We start from the raw sequence: 13,648 nt of genomic DNA, 5'->3' as shown, positions 1-13,648 counted from the left end.
AACCGTCCAAGAGCAGTCTGGCGCCCAACAATGCCTTTTCCAGCATGATGGAGCACCTTGCCATAAAGCAAAGGTGATAACTAAATGGCTCATGGAACAAAACATAGAGATTTTGGGTCCATGGCCTGGAAACTCCCCAGATCTTAATCCCATTGAGAACTTGTGGTCAATCATCAAGAGACGGGTGGACAAACAAAAACCAACAAATTCTGGCAAAATGCAAGCATTGATTATGCAAGAATGGACTGCTATCAGTCAGGATTTGGTCCAAAAGTTGATTGAGAGCATGCCAGGGAGAATTACAGAGGTCTTGAAGAAGAAGGGGCAACACTGCAAATATTGACTTGCTGCATTAACTCATTCTAACTGTCAATATAACCTATTGGTACTCATAATATGATTGCAATTATATTTCTGTATGTGATATAAACATCAGACAAACACTAATAAAAACCAGAGGCCAGCAGATCATGTGAAAATATAATTTTGGTGTCATTCTCAAAACTTTTGGCCATGACTGTATACGCCCCCGTACAGTCACTGCCAGCTTCACGGTAGCCCAATTAATATTATTCGCTGCCACCACCGATCAATTTTAAGATATAATACAGGTCTGATTGGACGATTGCTTTCTGGTAGCGTATATGGCTTCGGGGGAGGAACGATTACAGGACAAAAGAAACAGGGCTATTAAATTTTATATTTAATCCAAAAGGGTGGCAGTGTTTATGAAAAATATACAAAAGGTTTTACAAAGGGAGACATTACAATGCAGAATATACAGTTACACCAAAATAAAAGGGATTAATAGAGAACTTACTCGACAGATCGCAGAGATTATTCAGTCTAGCTGGAGGGGAAGCGCTCCAATTCTGGCTGTTATCGAACGGGACCCGTGCTTAGAAAATATGTATCTAACTCCCGGCATGAGTACTGACCCATCTTCGGTGGGGTCTTTTATGCCGAAGGGGAAGACCTGCCCACACACCCCCTGTGATGACATCACGTGGGCTGGGCTCCAGCCTTCATATTTTTATTAAAATATTTAACTTCCGCAATAACTTATCGCTGGTTGATCGCAGCAGCTTGCAAGTGACACCATATTTTTTGTTACTAATTTACCTTTCCTTAGAGACTACACATGGCATAGCTGCGGTCCTTTATTCTGGTACTTTTGCGCCACAGCTCACCGGAGGGGCCCACAGCTACAGAAAACTATGCATATTGTTCCTTAGCTGACCTTATTCACTAAAAATATGTATGCCATTCTTATCGGAAGTATATCGGCGAGACTTCAGATTTCTGTTGAGCAAACGGGGGATGCCCTGAGGGTGAGAGAGAATTCTTTTGAAGCCAGGAATTACATCCTTCTCACCTAGGTGTATATTTGTCACAGGCTGGCATCACTAGAAAATACACTCATATGTTAATTGGGTTAGTAGCTCCCTTTGTACTAGCATTTGCCTATTAGCCACTTCTACTGTGTGTGCTAATTTGCATAGATAGCTCTTTAGATTGCCAGCTTTTCTACTCTGACAGATGGTTAATAAGGGAGGGGGTAAGATATAATATTTCAAACGAGTATTCACTGTCCGCTGATATGACAGGATTTTGTCCTGCCGATCACGCTGATGGGACATCTCTTGGAATAACTCAGAGTGGAGAAGTCTTGGGAGTAGCGGGGTCCATGGCCTGAGCAAACTGTCACGCTTGTGGACCGGGCAGAGCCTGGAAGGGTGTAACTAAACGACCACCTGAGTTTTCACTAGAGCCCCTGATGGTGGGGTTAGACTTGGGCCCAGGTGGACGCCAGGTGCTACTCCAGGACAGATCCCAGTACCGCGGCAGCTGACCCCACCGGTCAGGACAGTAGAAATTAACTGTTTTACCCTCACCCTGTGTTGTCTGAGTAGTGTTACGCCCATGGAAGAAGACCTTGGGTCTTCACAGTATCACCAAAAAGTTTCTCTTTAAATGTTTAATAGCGCTGCTGTCTGCATATAGATATTACTGGGGTTTCTGTATGGTCCAGAGTCTGATGATTGCAGGTAACAACTCCCAGTATCTCCTTACAATTGTTAAGCCGATACTGGGAGTTGCAGGTTCATGCGATTACAATTGTGTATACAGTGGACTGACTAGACATTGCAGTTTATTGTTGTACTAAGCTTGGTATTGTATTTGTCCACTGATGATAGTTCTGAGGCTGAATTCATGTACTAATGGTGCTTCAGGTAACATAGTAACATAGTTTGTAAAGCCGAATAAAGACTTGCGTCCATCAAGTTCGACCTGTTAGTTCTGTAATTGCTAAAGTTGATCCAGAGGAGGGCAAAAACCCCAAATGATTTAGCCAATCTTCACCTGAGGAAAAATTCCCTCCCGACTCTGAAACCAGCAGTCAGAATAAATCCCTGTATCAACCTACTATTTTATTTTATTTTTAAGTATATGCTGAAATCTGCCTGGTATCTAGAAATGAATCCAGTCTCCGCTTGAACTGGTGTAGTGAATCTGACATTACCGTCTCCTCACTCAGTGAATTCCATATTCTCACTGCTCTTACCGTAAAGAACCCCTTCCTATGCTGGTGCTGAAACCTTTTCTCTTCCAGTCTTAGTGAATGCCCTCTTGTTACCGTAATATCCCTCCTTTTGAAGAAATCCCAGGCAAGATCTCTATACTGTCCCCTAACATATTTGTACACATTTATTATGTCCCCCCTCAACCTTCTCTTTTCCAGGGTGTTGTATTTGTGTACAGATGGTGGTTCTGCTGTTGCAATCATGCACTGATGGTGGTTCTGGGGCTTTATTACTGTACTGATGATGGTTCTGGTGCTGTACTCCTGTACTGATGGCCGTTCTGGTGGTGTAGTCATGTACTGATGGTGGTTCTGTTGACCTAGTCATGCAGATGTACTAATCTTTAATTTATTGGACTCGATGCTAAATCATTATAGGGTCAGTGTGTTGGTCTGAAAAGCTAGCCATCTGAATGAGTCAATTTATATCAATCAAGTGTTTGACTAAGGCACCCATACATTTTAGACAGCTGTCTGACAGCTCACCCCACTCTCTCATATACTGGAGCTGAGCACTCCTATGTTCTCTATTAGACAGATTCTGCCAGACATCTCTGTGAACAAAAGAGACAGTTTGAAATCGAACACGAGGTCCTTATCTCCCTGACAAATAGTAGTCAAAAGTATTCATACACACTAGATTGTCAGTCGACCCCGGCGATTTTGGCTGATTTGGCCAATTTTAATTTAATGTGTATGGGTTCCTTACCCTTTACACAATAGTTATGTGAACATGATGTCTTTAAACGTCTGCAAAGAGAACAAGCTATTTATTCAGGTGGAAGACTCTTCGGGATATCTCGGCAACTTTTGTACTGAAGCGACTTTTCTGCTTTTTTTTCTGTTTTCTTTCCTACATCTTTTGACCGGATTTTTTTATTTAAATTGTATTCAATAAACTAAAGTATACATACACTGCCCACTTTTAATAGATTGTCATCTTTAGAAACTTTTTTTAAGAGAAAAGAAGGTTATGCCTAGATCACTCCTAATATATAAACATACTCCTTACACTTTCCTATTTGACCTGTGTTTCTAAAAGAACGTAAACTGACAAAGATTTACAGCCCGGTCATGGGAAAAGTCCAATCAAGACTCAGCAACACATGCTACATCAATGTGTTCCTCTAGGACCAAAGCCTCAGACTCTCCCATTTTACTTGCATTAGTGAATATACATTTTTGGTTTCCTTGCATTTTATATATTTGGCAACCTTGTCACTGGAGATGTCTGGACTTGTTACAGGGGGTTGTTGATTGATAGAAGCGTGGGGTGATTATATAATTTATTATTTAAAATCTAACAAATTTAAATATTGAAATAAGGAAATGACAGATAATCATAGTGTGAGCCCACTTTATAGTTGGTTGTTGTAGATGGAAGAGATGGGTTTTCATTTTCCATTTCTGCCTAGAGCATCACAATACCTTGTCCCGGCCCAGACAGTATTTTATCACCAGTTTGTGACAGTGACTATTGATCTCAACATATAAGGAATTAAAATTCAGCATTTGAGCCCCTGCTATCAACATTATGTAATAGCACATCAAGGTGCTCGATATGACTCAGCATTGGTTTACATCAGCTCATCTTCTTCCCATTCAGGTCCCTACAATATCGGATCCTCTCAGTGGAGATCTTCTGTATAACAGAATTTTCCTGATTGACCCATCAAGAATGGATAAGAACAGGGACAAGATGGCGGAGAGGATATTACACCTCACCCTAGAGATTCTCTTCCGGCTTACTGGAGAGGTGAGAGATTCACATTACATCATTCTTACCTATGGGAATAATGGACAGAACTGGAGAGGTGAGGACTCTAAAAATGTCTGCAGTGAGATTTATTAATGTGTCTCTCCATAAACAGGATTACACAGTAGTGAAGAAGACCTCTAGTGAGCACTGTCAGGACCCTGTGTCTGAGGGATGGGGAAGACCCCTGATCCCAATGACAGGGCCTCCACCTCACACCCTGAAAAATGAGGACATCAATTACCAGAAGATCCTAGAACTCGCCTACAATATGATTGAGCTGCTGACTGGAGAGGTGACACTGCTGGGAATGCTGGGATGTTATACAATAACATGAAGGGATCAGGGAGATGACGGTATCATTATATGTTTCAATCATTATTGTTTCAGGTTTCTATAAAGTGTGAGGATGTCACCATCTATTTTTCCATGGAGGAATGGGAGTATTTAAAAGGACACGAAGATCTGTACAAGGACGTCATGATGGAGGTTCCCCAGCCCCTCACATCATCAGGTAACAGAAGGACTAAATACACACGGCCTATAATTATCTGTATGTAAAGAATTAATTCAGTCCCTGTATGTGTTTCCTCCAGTTCTATCCAGTAAGAGGACAAAACCAGAGAGATGTCCCCGTCCTCTTCTTCCTCAGGATTGTGAACAAGAAGATCCCGATGTTTCCCAGGATCATCAGGTAGATGGAGAGAAGGTGTCATGAGATCTCCCCTATGATGTGTAGACGGCTGTGAAGGTCTTGTGTTCAGTCTTGTTTTATCCACCAGTATTATATTTTTTTGTAATTGTATAATGGTGGAGATGGCAGGATTAGAGCTGATCATAGATGTGACTTCTCCATTTGTATGTGACTTTTACAATATTTGTTTCAGGGTAAAAATCTTAACCATATTAATACTACAAAGACATATGTGATGGGTGATGAGCGGCGTAAAGAGGAGAAACCTACAGATAACCGCCCAGGTGAGTAGTAATCACTAAATGCAGAGAAGTCACAGATTCTTCTGGCTGAAGCTGCTTTGACGGCAGTGTAGCCCGGCCATGTCACAATCAAGTTGTCACAATTTTGCATCTAGACCACCGCATGTTCCTACACCTAAAATGGTCCCCATTACTTTTGGGCACCACACAGGTGTAATGTTGGATCTCTCTTATAAATGTGGCCCTCGATATATCTTGGATTATCAAGAGCTACCAACTCTGATTACTCCTGAGTTGTTTTAACACTAGTGTCTAAATCATTGATGATGAAGACTGTCAGGGTTGATTGTGATCAGTATGTTATTGTCTATTGTCAGTTTTCTTTTCCTACAGTAGTTAGTGCCCAAGTTGCAGATTTAGCCACTTTCCGCAGCTAATGTAGGTTTTCCCAACCAGGCCCCAATTTTCAAATCTAACATGTCACTTTATGTGGTAATATGTTTGTAACGTTTCTTCTGATTCCAGTTATTCTGAGATTTTTTTTCCATGACACATTTGTGCTAAAGTTTGGTCGATATGTTTTATGATTATTTATTAGAATTCTGAAAAAATTTGAATAGTAATTTTCGTGTTTTGAATTTCTGGGCCCTTAAAACACAGTAATAAGACAAAATGGTTAATAAATAACATTTACCATACTATTGCTTTACGTTGAGGTCATTTTTCAAATACACTTTTATTTTTTTTTAAGAACTAAAACATTAGCAGCAAGTTTCATTTGTTGAATGAAATTTAAACAACCATTTATTGTACTGCGTGGCCTACACTACCAGTCACAATTTTGGACACCCCTGTTCATACAATAGTTTTCGTTGTTCTTATTGGAATGTGGACATTGTGGATTCAGACTAAAGGAGCAAAACCACGAACGAACACATATGGAAACAAGGAGTAAAAAAATATGTGAAACAAACCAGAATGTGTTATATCTTCGATTTCTCAGAGTGCCCCAATTTTACTCTGGTGACAGCTTTACACCCCCTTGGCATTCTGACATGCTGCCTAATTAGGTAGTCACCTGGAATGATTTTTTAAGTGTTTTGAAGGAGTTCATGCAGATGCTGAGCACTAGTTGACTGCTTTGCTTTCGCTCTGAAGTCCAACTCATCCCAAACCATCTCACTTGGGTTGAGGTCGGGTGATTATGTAGGCCATGTCACGTGTCAGCTCTCATAAATGATCGTTAGACATCTAGTAGCAGTTATCTGAGGTGCTGTCAATTTGCATTTATTGAGACTGCAAACTGTGTTAAACTTATCCTCTGCAGCAGAGGTAATTCTTGGCCTTCCTTTCCTGGGAAGGTCCTCGTGAAACAGTTTCATCCTGATTATTGATCGGTTTCATAACTACACTTGAGGATACCGTTAAGGTTCTACCGATTTTATGGTTTAAAATATCATAAAGTAATGATGGACTGTTGCTTTTATTTAATTAGTTTGGTGGTTCTTGCCATATTCTGCCTTAGAACGGTTGTGGAATAGGACTCAACACTGTGTATGGCGCTGTGTACTAATACTGTCTCTGCAAAACACACTTAACTAATGGTCACGAACACTTTCTGTAATCCATTGTCTCTACAAATAAACTTCTGAAAAGGCATACCTGTTCATTGGAAGCAATTTTAGGTGACTTACTGATGAAGATGCTTGAGAGATTAACAAGATGGGGAATATAGCTGTTATGAGAGAAAAAGAGGAGCTCCTTGAGGGATGTATCATTTTACACATATTCTGGATTGTTTCATACATTCTACCTTTTAGTCTTACTCTGCAATGCTCACATTCCAATAAGAAAATGAAAATGCAGTGGGTGTCGCAGAGTGAAAGTTACAAATATGCTATTTTATTACCCAATACATTGTGACCAGCTTGTGCTTCTGGAACTACTCACATTGCAAATTAAGTAAGTACTTATCATTACAGCAATGCCAAATATGTGGCCACTAACTGTGGTTTACACTGCAAGGCTCAGAAGAGGAGGGATATGTGGCTTTAGAGGCGTGGGTTTTGCTGGATTGAGTAATTGAAGCCATGTTGCTTTTTAAGATCCTCATAGCTACTATCAAGGTGGAAACCCTCTATTTTTCGATTGACCAATGCTGGACCTGAGAGGGGCCCTGTTTTTTTGCTGGCTTAGTAGAAGTTTTTATTGGTGTAATTTTGAGCTACATTATATTTTTTGGTGGCTTATTTTTCTAATATTTGGAAGGCAGAATAAACAAATAGAGCTGACCATCATGCTCTCTCGGTCCTTGTTCTATGGTCTATTTTTAGTGTGAAATTTATTATTATTGAATAATTAAATTTTTCTACATAACTTGCAATGTCTATGGACGTTTTATATAAAATTGTTGGAAAAATAGAATTTTTTATAACATTAAAAAATAATTGCTTTTATTCTTGACAGATGACTGTACCAGGAGATCAGAGGGACATCAGACATTTTCAATTTTGAAATCAAATAACCTTGCTATGACACAGGATATAAATAAAGTGTATCCCACTATCCCAGATATATCATCATCCCTTCACAACAAAGATCCATCATCTGATGCTGTTAAACGGGTGCTATCTCCTGGTTCACCACAGAATATTAAGAAAAATGAACATCAGAAAAGGCAAGCTAAAGAAGTAAATAAACCATACTCATGTTCAGAGTGTGGGAAGTATTTTAACCACAGATTGAATCTTAAAATACATCAGAGAATTCACACAGAGAAGAACCCTTTTTCATGTTCAGAATGTGGTAAATGTTTTAATCAAAAAATACATCTTAAAAAACACCAGACAATGCACAGAGGGGAGAAGCCACATTCATGTTCAGAATGTGAAAAATGTTTTGTTTATAAATCAAGTCTTGTTAAACACCAGAGACGTCACACAGATGAAAAGCCATATTCATGTCCAAAATGTGAGAAACGTTTTAGATGGTTTTCAAATCTTAGTCAACATCAGAAAATTCACACAGGGGAGAAGCCATATTCATGTTCAGAATGTGGGAAATGTTTTGCAGATAAAACGTATCTTGTTGCACATCAGAGAACTCACACAAGGGAGAGACCTTTTTCTTGTTCAGAATGTGAGAAAAGTTTTTTATATAAATCACATCTTCTTGCACACCAGAGAAGTCACACAGGGGAAAAGCCATATTCATGTTCAGAGTGTGATAAATGTTTTTCTCATGGATCGAATCTTTTAAAACACCAAAAAATTCACATAGGGGAGAAGCCTTATTCATGTTCAGAATGTGGGAAATGTTTTGCAAGTAAATTACAACTTGTTAAACATCATACAACTCACACAAGAGAGAAGCCTTTTTCTTGTTCCGAATGTGGGAAATGTTTTGCAGATAAAACGCATCTTGTTAGACATCATACAACTCACACAGGAGAGAAGCCTTTTTCCTGTTCAGAATGTGGGAAATGGTTTGCAAATAAATATAATCTCTCTTCACATCAGACAACTCACACAGGGGAGAAGCCTTTTTCTTGTTCAGAATGTGGGAAATGTTTTGCAATTAAAACGCATCTTGTTAGACATTCTAGAACTCACACAGGGGAGAAGCCTTTTTCCTGTCCAGAATGTGGGAAATGGTTTGCAAGTAAACATCATCTTGCGTCACATCATAGAACTCACACCGAAGATAGGCCATATTCATGTTCAGAGTGTGATAAATGTTTTGCTCATGGATCGAATCTTTTAAAACATAAAAAAATTCACAAAGGGGAGAAACCTTATTCATGTTCAGAATGTGGGAAATGTTTTACAAATAAATCACAACTTCTTAAACATCATCAAACTCACACAGGGGAGAAGCCTTATTCCTGTTCAGAATGTGGGAAATGTTTTGCAAATAAATATCATCTTTCTTCACATCAGAGAACTCACACAAAGTAGAAGCCATTTTCATCCCTAGAAAGTGAGAAATGTTTTACATGAACATCATATTTTGTTGACCATCAAAAAAGCCTCACACAAAGGGAAACCATATAATTTATTGACCTATTGTACAAAAAGCAAAAAAAAAAAAAATCCTCCTCTTTCTACTACCTAACTGACAATCTCAGCCATTTGCCTTTCAATCCATGATCTCTGTGTCTGAACAAACATCTTTCACTTTTCTATATTACTATAATAATAATAAACTATTAAAATAATAATCTGCAGTTTAAAGCATAACCATGACATGTGAAGGTGTCCTCCAACTTAATCTTACATTTAGGAAGCTAAGGGTTCTTTTTCTTAAATATTTTTTACAAAACCTGCGGTGTCAAATGCATTCTGTGTATAAAGAACAATAGCAAAATGCTATACCCTGGATTTTTAGGCAGCAAAGGTACCTGTCCAAGTATTCCAGAGAATACAAAAAATAGCCCCCATCCATGTATTTTCTCCCAATCCGGAATGTTGGGGTTAAATTAGCTCTACAAAGACCTTATATACGGAGATATTAGGGCTACAGCAACATCACATACTGTATATTATACATTTCTTTATACAATGACATATAGATCAGACAAGGTCCTCATATTTAGGCAATTTTTATTATACTTAAACTCTCTTTATTTCAACGAGATCAGTGAGTCTCATACCGAGTAAAGAAGCTCCAGGGACAAAGACCCCGTCTGGTACAAACACACTGGAGGCCAGGCCCCACGTAACCAGATTCTCTCACTTTTGGCTCTGGGGTTTCTTTTAGAATAAATCACTTTCTCATACAGTTCTGTAGTAATGACTTTGTTAATCACGTTTTGTGGGAGGGTTTATCTGAATCCATCTAAATGTTATCAATTTATGTGCAAAAAACAATAAACATCCTACCGCAGTTTTACCATGTGTGTCCAGTGTCATTTATTCTACATACCCTAACAAAAAAAACTTTGGGGTCTCTGACCAAACCTGCTGATTATGATTTATTTACAATTGTAGGTTGGGTAAGTCAGTACTGTCAAATGCTTTTGCATTGTCCAACAAGAATGTGGCCCTACCTCCGCAGTTATCTGATGGGATCTGAAGGCTTACTGTATTCTATCTGTTGGTGAGTACTTTTCACAATATCTGGACATCAGCTGTCAAAAGAAATAGGTCTGTATGAATCTGGTAAAGTGGAACTTTCCCAGGTTTCATCAAGACCACAACTATGTCCTCCTGCATTGAGGCTGGCAATAGTCCCCAAAACAGAGATAATCCCTTATCGTCATGGGCAATTTTCCATTTTTGCGTTTTCGTTTTTTCCTCGCCTTCTTCAAAGAGCCAAACCTTAATTTATTTTTATTGTCCACATATACATATGAGGCCTTGTTCTTTGCGGGACGAGTTGTACTTTTTAATCTCACCATTCATTTTACCACATAGTGTGCTGAAAAAAATTGTGTGGTAAGAATGGCCTTACATAATCGTTCAGATCAATATGATTTCAGTGATACTAAATTTGTCAGTTTTTTTATTTTCATATTTTAGTGGTGAAAAAAAAATTGTAAAAAAAAGTTTTCTTTGATTGTGTCGCCATTTTCCAACACTTATAACAGTTTCATTTTTTTTAGGTCGATGGAGCTGTATGAGGGTTCGTTTTTTGTGGAGCTAGAGGATGTTTTTATTGATTCTATTTTGGGATAGATATGTGGCCTTCATCGCTTCTTACTGCATTTTTTGTGGCGTAGTGGCAACAAAAACTTCAATATTTGAAATTTTAATTTTTTCTTGTTACGGATCCGGGTGGTGGAACCTCTGTGCTGTGATACAAGGAGGGACCAGAGGGGCGTAGCTAAGTGCCTACCTGGACCGACCCTGGCCACACGGTGGCTTAGCCGACTCCGTGAACCAAGGAGGGACAGGGAAGGTGAATCAGGTGCCACTGCTTGACCGACCTTGTGTGAGAGCAGGCGACTCCCACGGGACTGATGGCTGAAGCCGACAGACACAGCAGCTGAACACGGCTGGTAGACAGGCAGGAGATGCGGGTAGACAAGCAGGCGGGCATGGCTGATAAGCAGGCGGGGACGGGAACCTGAGGACTGGAGAGAGTGTTAGCACACAAACAACAACCTTGCACAGGCACCTCCATTTTCGAGGAGGTGCCTTATATAAGGGCAGTCTTCCGGCCATCGGCCGGGGACTCTTTAGGGCGCCGTGCGCGGCCCCTTTAAGAGGGAGGGAGCGCATGTGCGCCATAAGTACAGTGCCTGGGAACAGCACGTGGTGCGCGCACCCCAGGCAGATGTAGCAGGGGAGCTGGAGGATGCCGGACCGGGACCGCGGTGGTGAGTGGATCGGCGTCTCTGCCCTCTTCTTTAAGCCTGCAAGAAATTTTTCTACAAGACGAGGAGCATGAATGTTCTCCCTGGGCTCCCAAGACCTCTCCTCAGGACCAAAACCCTTCCAATCCACAAGAAAGAAAGTCTTTCCTCTTACCCTCTTGATGGCCAAAATGTTCTCTACCTCAAAGACTTCCTCAGCGGAGACTGGAGCTGGAGTGGTACCTGGATCGTCAGAGAAAGGATTAAGGACAACAGGCTTTAGGAGAGACACATGAAAGGAATTGGGAATCCGTAAGGAGGCAGGAAGTTTCAGCTTGTACACCACTGGATTTATTTGGTTCAGAATCTCTAAAGGACCGATGAACTGCAGGCCCAACTTATATGATGGTATCTTGAGACGGACATATTTGGAGGAAAGCCAGACCTTGTCTCCCAGAAGAAATAGAGGCAGATCCAGACATTTCTTATCAGCATGCTTCTTCATCCACTCGGAGGGCTGGAGAAGCGCAGATCTAGTGTCTTCCCAAATCACCGAAAAGTCACTGACGAGAGACTCAGAGGCAGGATTGTCCACTGAAGAAGAGACGGGAAACGGAATTCGGGGGTGTTGACAGTAAACCATACAAAACGGAGACTTAGCAGAGGACTCACTCACATGGTTGTTTATAAAAAAACTCGGCCCAAGGCAGAAGTTCTACCCAATCGCTATGGTGAGCGTTGACAAAGTGCTGAAGAAAACTGGTAAGGATCTGATTAATACGTTCCACCTGACCATTGGGCTTTTCTTCGGCCTATCATCCTCAGTCCAAAGTGACATCCAGCAGCTTCCACGTGGCTCTCCAGAAGCAAGAAGTGAACTGAACTCTTCTGTCAGCGACAATGTGGAGGGATAAGCCTTGGGGACGAAAGATGTGACAGATGAAGTCCTTAGCACAGGTGCGGACGGAAGACCAGGTAAAGGAATGATGTGAGCCATCTTGGAGAAGCGGTCAGCGACCACCCATATGACGGTAGAACTGGCAGATACCGGAAGATCAGTGATGACGTCCATAGCAATGTGTTGCCAAGGAGCAGAAGGTACGGGGAGAGGAAGAAGACGACCAGCTGGGAGGTGCCTAGGTATCTTGTTACGGGCACAGGAGGAACAAGTCGTGACAAAATCCGCAACATCCTTGCGCAGGCAGGGCCACCAATAATGTCTGGCAATGAGCAGAAGCGTCTTCCTCTGGCCGGCCTGACCAGCCAGTTTGGACGAATGACCCCAGAGTAAGACCCTCTTCCGATCCTGAGTCGCTACAAAGGTCTTACCAGGAGGTAGATGAGACAGGTCAAGCGGAGCAACAGTCATTATTCTGGAGGGGTCAATGATGTGTAGAGGCTCTTCCTCTTGGTCGGTAGACAGGAAAGAGCGGGATAGAGCGTCAGCTTTAATATTCTTATCTGCCGGGCGGTAATGAAGAGTAAAGCTGAAACGATAAAAGAACAAAGACCATCTGGCCTGACGCAGATTTAGTGTTTGGGCGGTCTGCAAGTAAGCTAGGTTTTTATGGTCAGTATAGATGACCACCAAGTGTAGAGCCCCCTCAAGCAAGTAGCGCCACTCCTCCAGCGCTGATTTGATGGCCAGCAGTTCTCGATCCCCTATGGAGTAATTGCGCTCGGATGGAGAAAAGAGTTTGGAGAACAAGCCACAGGACAGCGTTCGCCCGGACGAGGATTTCTGGGTGAGCACTGCTCTGGTCCCGGAGGAAGAGGCATCAACCTCCAGGAAGAACTGTTTATTGCAATCTGGACGATGTAGCACTGGAGCGGAGGAGAAGGCTTGCTTAAGAGAGACAAAGACACTTTCTGCCTTGGAAGTCCATTCACTGGGATTTGCCCCTTTATGGGTGAGAGCCGTCCGGGAGGAGAAATGAGGAATGAAGAGGCGGTAATAGTTAGCGAATCCCAGAAACCGCTTAATAGCCTTCAACCCCTCAGGTCGGGGCCACTTTAAGATGGCAGACACCTTCTCTGGATCCATCAGCAGTCCAGTCTCAGTTATTATAAAGCCCAA

The 13,648-nt window shown here is 41.3% G+C and overlaps 1 protein-coding gene across 3 annotated transcripts in view; it reads left to right on the top strand.

The window, feature by feature from the left end:
* The window catches only part of LOC141270614 (uncharacterized), a 239,212-nt gene that overhangs the window by 99,792 nt on the left and 125,772 nt on the right, over positions 1-13,648 (top strand). For all 3 annotated transcript variants that reach the window (XM_073680683.1, XM_073680682.1, XM_073680681.1), the window contains 3 exons: positions 4,191-4,340; positions 4,456-4,635; positions 4,731-4,854. In XM_073680683.1, coding sequence (XP_073536784.1) covers positions 4,191-4,340; positions 4,456-4,635; positions 4,731-4,854 — 454 coding nt within the window. The remainder of the gene's footprint in view (positions 1-4,190; positions 4,341-4,455; positions 4,636-4,730; positions 4,855-13,648) is intronic.

The sequence above is a fragment of the Phyllobates terribilis genome, unplaced genomic scaffold (assembly GCF_046119375.1).
Source record: "Phyllobates terribilis strain yellow unplaced genomic scaffold, ASM4611937v1 Scaffold_5__5_contigs__length_657084704, whole genome shotgun sequence".
Taxonomy (NCBI): Eukaryota; Metazoa; Chordata; class Amphibia; order Anura; family Dendrobatidae; genus Phyllobates; species Phyllobates terribilis.
Note: the sequence above shows the minus strand (reverse complement) of the source record. Positions and strands in the feature narration are given on the sequence as shown.